This window comes from Elephas maximus, chromosome 8 (genome assembly GCF_024166365.1).
Source record: "Elephas maximus indicus isolate mEleMax1 chromosome 8, mEleMax1 primary haplotype, whole genome shotgun sequence".
Lineage (NCBI taxonomy): Eukaryota > Metazoa > Chordata > Mammalia > Proboscidea > Elephantidae > Elephas > Elephas maximus.
The window spans coordinates 100,474,248-100,488,665 of NC_064826.1; the positions used below are offsets into that span (position 1 = coordinate 100,474,248).

The 14,418-nt window shown below is 38.2% G+C and overlaps 1 protein-coding gene across 2 annotated transcripts in view; it reads right to left on the minus strand.

Moving 5' to 3' along the window:
• AMPH (amphiphysin) overlaps positions 1-14,418 on the minus strand; it is a 289,401-nt gene that overhangs the window by 141,540 nt on the left and 133,443 nt on the right. For both annotated transcript variants that reach the window (XM_049893917.1, XM_049893916.1), the window contains exon 2: positions 14,264-14,344. In XM_049893917.1, coding sequence (XP_049749874.1) covers positions 14,264-14,344 — 81 coding nt within the window. The remainder of the gene's footprint in view (positions 1-14,263; positions 14,345-14,418) is intronic.

Sequence of the window (14,418 nt, forward strand, 5' to 3'; positions counted from 1 at the left end):
GGGGGATAAAGTATTACCCCACTGGACTCCATAAAAAATCTGTTGCCCTCAAGTCGATTCTGACTCATAGCAAAGCTACAGGACAGAGCAGAATTGCCCCATAGGGTTTCCGGAGCTGTAATCTTTACAGAAGCAGACTGCCACATCTTACTACCACAGAACAACTGATGGGTTTGAACTGACAACCTTTAGGTTAGAAGCCAAGTGCTTAACCACTGCCCACTAAAAAACCCACTGCTGTTGAGTTATTTCCGACTCATAGCGACTGTATAGGACAGGGTAGAACTGCCCCATACAGTTGCCAAGGAGTGCCTGGGGGATCTGAATTACTGACCTTTTGGTTAGCAGCAGTAGCTCTTTACCACTGTACCACCAGGGTTTTCCTATACCACCAGGGTTTCCACTGCTCCTTATAGTAAATACAACTATCTATAAATTAGTTAAACTAAGAATCACATAGCCAACCACATAACTACTTCATGAATATTTAGGAGTTCTATATTAACAGTTTTATAGGTCCCTGGGTGGCGAAAAGGGTTTCTGCTTGCCTACTAATTAAAAGGTTGGTGGTCTGAATGAATCCAGCAGCAAAATCAAACCCACTGCCATCAAGTTGACTCTAATTCATGGTGGCCCCACATATTACAGAGTAGAACTGAGCTCCATAGGGTTTTCTTGGCTGTAATCTTTATGGAAGTAGATTTGCAGGCCTTTCTTCCATGGCCCCACTTGGTGGATTTCAACTGTCAACCCTATAACCGGTAGCCAAGCACAGTGTGTGCCACACAGGGACCTCTCTGTCAAGATTACACCCAAGAAGAACCTATGGAGCTCAGTTCTCTGTAACATATGCTGTCTCCATGAGCTGGAATTGACTCAATGGCAGTGGGTTTGGTTTGTTTGTTTGTTTTTTGGGTAGAAGATGAGAGGGCCTTTGCAGTAACAACCAGTAGACACCAATTAAGCCTGGGGAGTCTAGCTGGGAATGGGATTGTTGGAAGGTATAGAGATCATGTTTTCTAAGAACACCAATTGGGGTAAGAGTATTCTTATACATTAATGTAAAGTGATAAAAGCAGGATATCAAAATGATGGAAGAACAATATTATGAATTGAACTGTGTCCCCTAAAAATGTGTGCCAACTTGGCTAGGCCATGATTCCCAGTATTGTGTGATCGTCCTCCATTTTGTGATCTGATGCAATTACCTATGTGTTGTAAATCCTAACCTCTACGATGTTAATGAGGCAAGATTAGAGACAGTTATATAAATGAGGAGGGACACAATCTATACGATTAGGTTGTATCTTGAGTCAATCTCTTTTGAGATATAAAAAAGTGAAGCAAGCAGTGAGGAGAGGGACCTCATACCACCAAGAAAGAAGTGCCGGGAGCAGAGCAGGTCCTTTGGACCCTGGGCCCCTGTGCTGAGAAACTCCTAGATCAGGGGAAGATTGATGACAAGGACTTTCCCCCAGAGCCGACAGAGAGAGAAGCCTTCTTCTGGAGTTGACGCCCTGAATTTGGGTTTCTAGCCTCCTAAACTGTGAGAGAAAAAATTTGTTTGTTAAAGCCATCCACTTGTGGTATTTCTGTTATAGCAGCACTAGATAACTAAGACACACAGTAACCCCATGGAAAAATTCTGTATCCTTTTTTCTACTATTTTAATTGCTTCAAAAGAAAGAAGACCCTTGTTGCACTAGTCCACGAGCTTCACAAAGGCAGGAACTATGTCTAAAATGCTCGTCATTATTTTTTAGTTCTTACACTAAGAGGCACTCAATAATTATTTGTTGAGTCAGTCAAGCAATGCTTTTGACATGCATTTATCCTTAGGGAAGTTATACTGCACCTTATACCTGTTACTTTAATGAAGTGCTCTGCGGCAAATGCAAGTCAATCAATGCCTCCAATTGTTCACTAAATCTCATCTCCTCCTGCCTACTCAAGGACACGGAAGCCAACCACCCACTTAACCCACACTTAATAACACACTTTTAAATGAATATCATGAACATCATGACACCATGCTTCAAATATTTTGACCACTACAATCATAAAGAGCCCTGCTATGTCTATATTAACATGCGTTTGGTTTTTTTGTTGTTGTTGTTTACCCTCCCCCTGCCCTGTACATATGATTTTCTTTCTCAAATCCATGACCTGGAATACTGTGTATTTTAGATTAAAAGTATTAAAAATAGACAACAGGAGGACACTGCTGTATAAACAACAAACCTGTAATTTACACCAGAGCTGCACTGGCATGAATGAGCCTTCCTCCCAGTAGTGAGAATTCCATTGTGATTTCCCCTCAATGGCCACATGGAACCAGGGTAATTAAGGCCAATTCCACCCCGCTCTGAAATCCCATTCACTATATTTGAGCTGGAATTCGACTCGACAGCAATAGGTTTGGTTTGGTTTATTATACCTCTCATGAGAAATTCCTGATGTGGTCAGGGAAATACTGGTTACAAATGAGCTGTTTGGGATCTCTGGGGTCACTGCATGAGGTGAAGACAAAAGAAATGTCACACAAAGATCTTGAACTTCCAAAATGCAAGAACCACATTTTAATTCTTTATGTGGATGTCATGGATTGAATTGTGTCCCCCAAAATTATCTGTCAACTTGGCTAGGTCATGATTTTTGTATGATTGTCTACCATTTTGTCATCTGATGCAATTTTCCTATGTGCTGTAAATCCTATCGCTATGATGTAATAAGATGGATTAGTGGCAGTTATACTGATGAAATCTAAAAGATTACATAGTGTCTTAAGTCAATCTCTTTTGAGATATAAAAGACAGAAGCGAGCGGAGACAGTGGGACCTCATACCACCAAGAAAGCAGTGCCAGGAGCAGAGCGTGTCCTTTGGACCTAAGCTTCCTGTGTGGAGAAGCTCCTAGGCCAAGGGAAGACTGATGAAAAGGACCTTCCTCCTGAGCTGACAGAGAAAGCCTTCCCCTAGAGCTGAATTTGGACTTCAACCTACTAGACTGTGAGAGAATAAATTTCTCTTCGTTAAAGCCATCCTCTTGTGGTATTTCTGTTAGAGCAGTACTAGTTGACCAAGACAGCAGGAAATACAAATAAACCTTACATTTCAAATTGTAAGTACCATCCTATTAAAATCTAAAAAACAGCTTGCCTAATAAGTTAACAGATTATATAACTGGTACCTTTCTTTTAGGGCATTAATAATGCTTATCAGTTTTTTTTTTGTTTTTTTTTTTATCAGTTAGTATAGTGTAGTCCTTAGATTCTGCCTCCTAAGAAAGCCTAGACTCATGATACCCCAGAAGGAAAGCATGATGTGAGTCTGTGACTCCTGCCTCAGGGCATATTTGTTCTAATACAGGCAGATACCCATTGCCAGCGAGTCGATTCTGACTCACAGCTACCCTACAGGACAAAGCAGAACTGCCCCATAGGTTTTCCAAGGAGCAGCTGATGGATTTGAACTGCTGACCTTTTTGTTAGCAGCCAAGCTCTTAACTACTGTGCCACTGGGGCAGATAGTGGTAAGCTTTTTCTAGGTAAAACTGTGAAAGGGAATATTTTCAATTGAAATTTTATTGAGATAACTGTAGATTTACATTCATTTGTAAGAAATAATACAAATAGATCTCTTGTACCCTATACCTAGTTTTGCCCGTTGGTAACATCTTGAAAACTATAGACAATATCATGACATAGCTACAACCCACCCAGCTCATTCAGATTTTCCCAGTCTTACTGGTATGTGTGTGTGTGTGTGTGTTTAGGTCTGTATAGTTTTATCACATGTAGTTCCATACATCTATACCAGAGTTAGGATAGGAAACAGTTCCATCAAGACAAGGATCCCTTTTCTTTTTATAACTTTTTATAACTACATTCACCTCCCCCTCTCCCATCCCTGTTGTTAGTTTCCATTGAGTCGATTCCAACTGATGGCAACCTGTGTGTGCAGAGTAGAACTGGTCCACGGTGTTTTCAATGGATGTGACCTTTTGGAAGCCAACTTCCAGTCCTTTCTCCCAAGGAGCCTTTGAGTGGATTCGAATTGTCAATCTTTCAGCTAGTAGTTGAGTGCTTAACCATCTGCACCACCCAGGGACTCCTCTCCCATCCCTAACCTGTAGCAATCACTAATCTGTACATTTCTATAATTTGTCATGACAAAAATGTTAGCTAAATGGAACCATACAGTATGTAACCGTTTGGGATTGGCTTTTTTGTTTGTTTTTCTCACTCAGCGTAATTCCTGGAGATTCATCCATGTTGTGTGTGTATCAATAGTTCCTTTTTATTGCTCAGTAGTACTCCAGGGTATGTGTGTACCATAGTTTGTTTAATCATTCACCTGCTGATGCTACTATAAACATTTGTTTACAGGTTTTCATGTGATTATAAATTTTCATTTCTATGGGATAAATATCCAAGTGTACAACTGCTAGGCCATATGGTAACTGCATGTTAATTTTTTAAGAAACTGCCAAACTATTTTTTCAGAGTAGCTATACTATATTACATGAAGCATGAGTGACCCAGTTTTTTCAGTATGCTTGCTAACATTTGGTATTGTCACTATTTTAGCCATTCTGAAATGTGTGTATTAATATCTTCTTGTGGTTTTAGTTTGCATTTCTCTAATGATATTGAACATCTTTTCGTGTGGTTGTTTGCGATCTGTATATCTTCTTCAGTGCAATATCCATTTATGTCTTTTACCCATTTTCTGAGTTGTTCGTTTTTTTTACTGTTGAGTTCGTGAGTTCTTTAAATATTCAAGATCTTAATCATTTCTTGAGTGTGTGGTTTCCAAATATTTTCTCCCAGTCTATAGTTTGGCTTTTCATTACCTTAACAGATCTTTCACAGAGCAAAGTTTTTAATTTTGATGAGGTCCAATTTATTAAATTTTCTTTTTATGAATCATGCTTTTGGTGTCAAGTCTGAGGACACTTTGCTAACCCTAGATCCCAAATATTTTCTACTACTTTTTTTTTAAAGTTTTTTTTTTCTAAAAGTTTTATAGCTATATATTTTAAATTCAAATCTATGATCCACTTTGAATAATGATACTGGTTTTTATAAAGGTGAGATTTAGATGAAAGTTGGCTTTTTTGCCTGTGGATGTCCAGTTACTATAACACCATTTGTTGAAAAAGCTATCTTTCCTTCATTGAATTGCCTTCACTCCTTTGTCAAAAATCAGTTGAATATATTTGTGGTGGACTATTTCTGGGCTGGAGGAGTCCAGGTGGCACAGTTGCTAAAGTGCACAGCTGCTAACTAAAAGGTCAGCAGTTCGAACCCAACAGTATCTCCATGGAAGAAAGATGTGGCAGTCTCCTTCCATAGAGATTTACAGCCTTGGAAACCCTATGGGGCAGTTCTACTCTGTGCTATAGAGTTCCTATTAGTCAGAATCAACTCGATGGCAGCAGGTTTGGTGTTTTTTTGTTTGTTTGCTTGTTTGTTTTGAACATTTTACTGTGCTTTAGGTGAAAGTTTACAGTGCAAATTAGTTTCCCATTCAATAATTAACATACAAATTGTTTCAAGACATTGATTGCAATCCCTGCAATGTATCAGCACTCTCTCCCTTTCCACCCCCAGGTTTCCCGTTACCATTTGTCCAGTTTTCCTGCCCCTTCCTGCCTTCTCATCTTTGAGTTTTGGCAGGTGTTGCCCATTTGGTCTTGTACACTTGATTGTTCTAAGGAGCATATTCCTCATAGGTGTTACTGTTTGTTTTATACACCTGTCTAATATTTGGCTGAAAGGTGAACTTCAGAAATGGCTTCAGTTCTGAGTTAGAAGGGTGTCTAGGGGCTATAGTTTCAAGGGTTCCTCCAGTTTCTGTCCAACCAGTAAGTGTTTTTTGTTTTTTGTGTGTGTGAATTTGAATTCTGTTCTACATTTTTCTCCTACTCTGTCTGAGACCCTCTATTGTGATCATGGTCAGGGCGATCAGTGGTGGTAGCCGGGCACCATTTTAGTTCTTCTGGTATCAGGCTAGTGGAGGCTGTGACTGGCTAGGGTTTTGGGTTTTGGGTTTTATTTCTGGGCTAAGGAGCCCTGGTGGCACAATGGTTAGGTGCTTGGCTGCTAACAAAAGTTCAGCGGTTCAAACCTACCAGCCACTATGTGGGAGAAAGATGTGGCAGTCTGCTTCTGTAAAGATTTACAGCCTTGGAAACCATATGGGGCAGTTCTACTCTACTTAAGAGTCACTGTAAGTCGGAATAGATGTGATGACAATGGGTTTTGTTTTTTATTTCTAGGCTCTTTGTTCTTTTCCATTGGTCTATTTGTCAGTCCCTCTCCCAATATCCTACTGTCCTGATTACTATAGCTATATAAGAATATACAGTACATATTCTTTTTTATTATTATTATTATTCTTTATTCTTCTCTGTCATTGGTTTAGCTATTCTGTGCATTTCCATATAAACTTTAAAGCAACCTCGTCTATTCCTCCAAACACTTGCTGTAGTGATTGCAGGAAACTGCATTAAACCTAGAGATCAATTTGGTGAGAACTGACATCTTTACCGTGTTGAGTCTTCCAGGGCACGAACACAGTATTTCTCTTTATTTTAGTTCTTCTTGAACTTCTTTCATTAGCCTTTTGTAATTTCAGCATACAGATTCTGTATGTGCTTTTTGTTAAGTGTGTACATTGGTATTTCATTTTCTTTGGAGCTATTATAAATGTTATTGAGTTTTATGGGTTGATTTTGTATCCTGCAATCTTACTGAATTCACATATTAGTTATAGGAGTTTTGTTGTTGATTCTCTGGAAATTTTCTACACAATTCAGCAGGGACATTTTATGTCTTCCTTTCTGATCTGTAAGTCTTTTATTGTGCTGGCTAGAACTTCCAGTTCTATGCTGAACAGCAGTGGTAAAATCCTTGCCTTATTCCCGATCTCAGGGGAGTCTTTTATCATTAAGTATGATATAGCTGTAGGTTTTTTTCTAAATGTTCTTCATAAAGTTGAGGTAATACCTCCTTATGCCTAACTTGCTGAGAGTTTTTATCATGAATGGGTGTTGGATGTTGCTGCATACTCTTTTGACATGTTCATATGATTCTTCTTTAGCCTGTTGATATGGTGTCTTACATTGATTAATTTTCAAGTGTTAAACCAACCTGGCCATGGTGTATAACTCTTTTTATACATCATTGAATTCAGTTTGCTGTTATTTCATTGAGAGCTACTGGTCTGTAGTTTTCTTTTTTTTTATACTGTCTTTGTCTGGTTTAGTATCAGGATAATACCGGCCTTATAAAATGAACTGGAAAGTTCTCCTTTCTCTTTTATTTTCTGGGAAGAGATTGTATAAAGTTGGTGTTAACTCTTCTTTAAATGTTTGGTAGAATTCTCCAGTGATATCATCTGGGTCTGGGGGTTTCTTTTTTAAGGGCTTTTAAATTATGAATTCAATTTCTGTAATGGTTATAGGATAATGCAGATTATCTCATCTTGATTGAGTTTTGATAGTTTGTGGTTATGAAGGAATTGGCCCATTGTGATTGTCAATGGCTGCAGAATCTATAGTGATACCCTCTGTTTCATTCCTAATATTGGTGATCTGTGTCTATCTTGGTTATCTAGTACTGCTGTAACAGAAATACCACAAATGGATGGCTTTAACAAAGAGAAATTTATTCTCTCACAGTCTAATAGGCTACAAGTCCAAATTCAGGGCACCAGCTCCAGGGGAAGGCTTTCTCTCTCTGTCAGCTCTGGAGGAAGATCCTTGTCATGAATCTTACCCTAGCCGAGGAACTTCTCAGGCACAGGGACCCCGAGTCCAAAGGATGCACTCTGCTCATGGTGCTGCTTTCTTGGTGGTATGAAGCCCTAACATCTCTCTGCTCGATTCTCTCTTTTATATCTCAAAACAGATTGGCTTAAGACACTAATCTTGTAGATCTCATGAATGTCACTGCCACTAATCCATCTCATTAGATCATACTGACAGGATTTACAACACATAGGGAAATCACATCAGTTGACAAAATGGTAGACAATCATACAATACTGGGAGTCATGACCTAGCCAAGATGACAGATATTTCTGGGGGACACAATTCAATCTATGACAGTGTCTTTCTCTTTTATTTCTGTCAGTCTTGCTAAAGATTTATCAATTTTATTGATTTTTTTTTCAAAGAATCAACTTTTTGTTTCACTTATTTTCTATTTCACTGATTTCTGCTCTCATCTTCATTATTTTCATCCTTCTGCTTGCTTTCAGTTTATTTTGCACTTCATTACCTAGTTTCCTGAGGTAAGAACTTAAATTATTGATTTGAGACATTTCCTTATTTCTAGTGTAAGCATATCGTGCTATAAACTCCCCTTCCACCATTGCTTCAGCTGCATGGAAAGGGAATATTTTAATTTTAGAGGACTTGTATTTGCTGCACTTATCCAATTTTTTTTTTAAGTACTCTTCATTTTTTTCTCAGGACCTTATGGCCAGAGTTCTGTAACTTCTGTATACTCCTTCCCTAATAAATCAGACTATCTAGAAAAGAACCTTATTAAACTCATTCTCATTGAGGTGTGAACAGCATATACCCTCTCTTCTAGGGCTATTTGTATTTTAACAGGTCACACAGATTCCAGGTGAGACAACTTTGGGAAGAAGGGAGTCCTTCTCTGTGCCCAAAATCATGTCAATGAAAGATAATAACCTCTTGTTTGGTTTGACCTACGTGGAGAGCCATGTCAGATTATTCAGAGCATGTCACTAAATCTTTATCCATATTTTGTCATAAAGATGGTAAAGAGGGACATTAAACATAGGATTAGAAGTCTCAAGGACTAATCAGAGGAAGTGCTTAGAAAAAAGCTGTATGAGTATCTATTACAGTGCAGTAGTCCTCAAAGTGTTGTCCTAGTCCAGCACCATTGGCATAACCTGGGATTGTTAGAAATGCAAGTTCTTGAGTCTCACTCCAAACCTACTGAATCAGACACTCTGGGGTGGGGCCTGGCAATCTGTGCTTTACCAAGCCCTTCAGGCGATTCTGATGCAGCTAGTCTGAGAACCACTGCTCTGGTGGGCACCGAACTGGCCACCTGAGAATCCAGAAGGTCTGGCGCCCTAATAGGAGGCTTCATAGGCTGCCTGAGGGTCTATACTCTGGGCTTTAACACTCATTTAGAATTTGGCCATTATTTAAAACAGGCTCAGTGGGCTTACATTTAATTAAGGCAGTGGCTATCTCAGAAGGAGGTCATTATAAATATTTAATGAAGTGGGGATATACACAACACATCCACATCATGGTTATCTGTGCTAACATAAATAAATAAAAGCTTCTAAGGTATCTGCTAGACTTATCCAGCGAATTTCAAAAAATGTCAGAATGCAAATACGACAGCATCGGTAAAAATTGTATCCGCTTGTTAACATGCTGTGACAATATACTTTGAATTTAAAAAAAAAAAAAAACAGTACATTCTTTTTTTAAACTCCAATTCTGTGATTTTTATTTTTAACCATTTATATACATGCATTCTGTTGTGTAAAAAATTATGTGAAGTTGTTTATAAAAATACTCATGATATACAATACAACATCCCTTCCATTCCAGAAATAAAAACATACTTTAGGAATGTGTTCAAAATTATAATTTCTGCCGCTTCAAGTTTAGCAAATATTTTGTTAAGCTTATGTACAAAGCTTACCCACAACACCTATGTGCAAAGCACTAGATTCTGTGCAGATAAAAAAAAAAAAAAAAACCGAAACAGCAAAATAGGATCCCTGTGCTAAAGAGGAATCAGTTTAGTGCAGGAGATGTGGCATTTTCACTTTCAGTCATCTGATAATTCAAATAATTAGAGACAATGGCCTTAAATTCTCGCTGTCGGAGAGGATTTCAAGGTCCAGCTATTTCTTTTCTTATTGGTTTGTATTAGGCCAAAGTGAGTTCATTACTTTGCAGTGGGCATGGACAGAAACAGGAAAAAAACTGCTGTAGTATTAAATGCAGGAAGGAAAAGCTATGGATACAAGAGATGAATAATTCAGGTTCTCTGCTCCTTTATTTAAAGCATTGTTTTTAGATCATACATGGCTGATGATGCTCAGATCTGCCCTCACTAAGATGTGCTTAAATAGTTGGTTATCTTAGTCCAACCAACCTCTGAGTTATTTTGTTATTGTAATTAGCATATTTGCTATAGGTTTTTGGCACCTTGGTGGGAGAGTTTATTAGCAGGAAGGAGAAAGAGAAAACCAAGGACATTCTTCTTGGGGACCTTTTCTCTGCTCATTAGCAGGCACCAGGTGAACTGAAAGCCAATTTTGCTACTTGTTAGCAGCTCTGGTAAGAGAAGAAAATTAGAAAAGGAAAAAAATAATCCTCTAGGGAAGAAATGTTGAAGTCAGATTTTGTTCTTCCTGCTGGATTTCTATAATCCTTGCTCTCCTTACCACTGATCATCATGGAAAATTCCAAGTTCTTTATAGAGGAGTTTACTTTATTCCTTTCTTTCTACCCTTGCTTTCCCCTTTCCTCTTTGTCCCAATTAAGCAGCCTATGAAATCTGGGCTCTAGAAACCACAGCAATTGGGAGCCTAATGGACAATGAGTTCTTTGGAGATTCTTTGTGCATGCACCCAGCCTAACACAAACCACCTTTTAGGAAAAGAGGTTTGGGGTCAAAGTGAAAATTTAGCTTTTGAATAAAATAAACCTGAGCTCCAAGTCAGAGTTCAAACCTAGACGTTTCTGCCACCGTTGCTTTCAATATGAACCATCATCAATAACTATGATGACCCTTATGACTTTATTAAAGGAAATTATGACTTCTTTAAAGGGAATTAGAAAGCAAGATCATCAGGGCCCAAAATGTTTGAATACTTTCTAGAACGTTCCAGAATAATCCACTTTTGATTAAGCACCAATTGAGTGTGGTCAGATGACTACAATGAAATGCACAAATCTAAATATGGTTCATTTTATAATGTCAAGAATACCTTTTTTAGAGTAAAAAAAAAATTATTCACAGAAAAAAAAAATATGGAAGCTAGATTTCCTAGGTCAGATTAATGCATTCTGTCTCTAGAGTAATGACTCATAGTTACATTAATACTAAGAATAATAGGCCTTATAGAGGTAACCACTATATTGGTAGATCCTTCTTCCTAGGTTAATGTTTCTCCATAAACACCACCCCTTTTTCAGCATATGCAACAGATATGAATTGGTCACCAATGCGTATTAGGGGTAAAAGGGACACATTTTTCTCCCTATAAATCATTAACCTATACAGCCTTCAACTATATTTCTCAACCCTTAATGTTCCTATACAAAATCAATCAGTCTCTGTCTGTCTATTTGTCTGTCTCCACCCTCCCTTTCCTCTTCCATTCCTCTAACACATACTTACGTACTCATACACAGAAGGCCAAGGCAACCTCCCGCCCCCCCACTCCACTATAATGACTCAACTTACTGTTCCTGATTAAAATTATATATATGCTGAAATTAGGATGGCCAGATAGAAGGGGTTTTTGATGCAAAAATATTTTCAAAGCGAACCAAAGGGGGTTATGAGACTCCCTGAGAGCTAACATTTTCTACCTGTCCAGTCAATTTGCTTTTTACTCTTATCAAATAAAACTGCTTGCTCAAATTTCCCCAAATTTTAAAGTTTTACCTAGATTGTAAAATCTCCTAGTATTCTTGAGAAAACTAAGGTGCTAGTCTTCAACAGTAATAACATGCTATTTGCTCCATAATATATAAAAAATGTGTGTAGCAATAAGAATAGATGGTGGAACAGCACTGCACAGTCATTTCATGCTGCTGTGCCGAGGGGCACAGGCCATTCAACCCACATAGTCAGTGACTTAACCGGTTACATTTTTCTCTGATATTTTAGACCAAAAAAAAAAACCCAAAAAACAAAGAACAACCATAGCTAGTTCAGACAACACTGCCAAAAAATAGTAATAAAAATTCACTACAACTGGAAAATGCAAAGTACTTCCTAGTCATAAATCCATTACTGAACTCAATACTTCCCAAGACTACCCTTCTGGGATGCTAACTACATCAGAATGCCACAAATGTGCTAGAGAATAAAATCTAAGAACAAAGAACTAATTAGCTCCGTAGGGATACACCAGGCAAGATGACTAGTTTTTAAAGGGTAGAATGTAAATCTCCCAGTAGGGAAAACTAAGCATGAGTCACTATTCTATCTGAATCCAATTCCTTAACACATTGGGGGCTGGCCTGCAAAGTAACAGAAAGTCAACTGACAACTCTTTCTGCAGAAAGTTCCAGCAATCCAAAACAATGATCTGGAAGAGTGTTTCCTAAGTGCGTGAGAAGATGTGGGAGAACTTGCTAAACGAGAGCATGAGGAGACAAGCATATATACCCTATTCTCCTGGAGTATGGTGAAGACCTAGGGACTACTTGTATTGTGAGCCTTGATCCAGATTTCTCTAGGAATTCTCTTTTCTACCTTCATGAATCCAAAGTTCTCTACAATATTCATATTTGGACACAATCATTTTTCTCCCTGTTATTGCTTGCTTCTCAAATTGTTCTCTCTCTCTTTCCTCGTTTTCAGATAGGACAAGATTGCTATCCATTCTAATAAACTGAGAACCTATCTGCACATGCCAACTCAGTCTTGGGATGAAATTGTAGACATTCAGGAATATGTTTTTATGGAGACTGGTTTATATGGCTATGAAACCTATAGGATCAGGGATCAGCACACTGGAGCAAAGAGATAAAATAGAACCGAGGTGTTCCATTTTTGCTGTCATAGGTAGTCACCTTTGAGGTCACAGTTCCATCTGTGGGCACTAATATCTTCAATGACAGACCATAAATAAATCCATATCATTACAATGGCTCCATGAAAGGAAACCAATTGTCCAGGGTCTTCTGAACCACTCTTCTTTCCATCACACCCCTGGTAGGAGCTCTAGGTTTGAGACCTATAGCCTCAGAGGGCCTGCTCTTACCTTCAAGCTCCTTACCTTCATCTATGCTCTTTAAAGAGTAATATCCTAGTCAATTATCCAGATCCTAGACGCCTAAATAGATAACTTAAAAGATAGTTTGTTTCCAATAATAAATACAGCTCAACCACTATACAAGACTAAACGGGCACACCAGCCCAGGGGCAAGGACAGGAAGGCAGGAGGGGACAGGAAAGCTGGATGAATAGAAATGGGAAACCCAAGGTCAAGAAGGAGAGAGCATTGACACATCACGGGGTAAGCAACCAATGTCACAAAACAATATGTGTATTAATCGTTTAACAAGAAACTAATTTGTTTGGTAAAATTTCACTTAAAGCACAATTAAAAAAAATTAATAACCAGTAAGGTTAAAAAAAAAAAAAAAGTTTTTTCATCCATGAGTCTGTTAAATACATAGCAGCCCTCTAAAGAAACAAATATCCCCCACAGTGTTTCTGAACCTTTTTTTCCACATTGCTTTCTAGACATTTATTCCTAATTGCCCTTCCCATGAGATCTTTTTTTGTTTTATTGTGGTAAGTATGTGTGTGTGTGTGTGTGTATCCACTTTTCCATTTCAACTTTTACACGTACAATTCAGTGACATTAATTACATCCATCATGTTGTGTAAGCATCACTGAGATTATGTTAAGGGTGATGGAAAAATTTGGAAATGGATAGTGGTGATGGTTGCCCATGAGATTTTAGTACTACATATATACTATGTATCTGTTTATGTACTGCATGTATATCTGTGTTTTTATAGTACAGTGAGTAAGATTTTTTCACCCACTAAAAAAAGAATCAATTTTCACTCCCTTGGAGAATATCACCACTGATGGGAACACATGATCTTGAAGCATTCCACAACTGAAATAACTTGGCCAGAAGTATTTAATTACTGCTTCTCTAATACTTAGTGGAAGATAAATCACCAAACACATCTTTCTACCTTTAGATCAGTAATCTGTTTTGAAGAGCAGCTAAGTATTACTCCATTTCCTGAGATTCTAAACGCAAACCCTCTTCCTGAAGTGCCTCGTGCTTCTTCCCTCTCCTTCCACAAAAAAAGTCTATAGAATTAGCAAATGTTACCCTCAAGTTAATGTCAACCCTGTCTGTCCTTTCAATCCCATCTTTCCTTTCTTAATCTTAATGGATTTTAGTTATGTACTAAAACACAAACACAGTCCGCCCACCACTCCCCCCCGCCCAACCACTTCAACACCTAGATAAATGCACTCACTTCTTGTCGTTTGAAGTTCTGGACATATTCTTCAAACTGTTCATCTTTTGTCTCATCAGCTTTCCCAAGCTTCTGAAGGACCTAGTTTGTGAATAAAACAAAAAGGTCTGATTTTTAATGATGTTTTCAAAGGACGATGGGCCTTTAAGTTTATA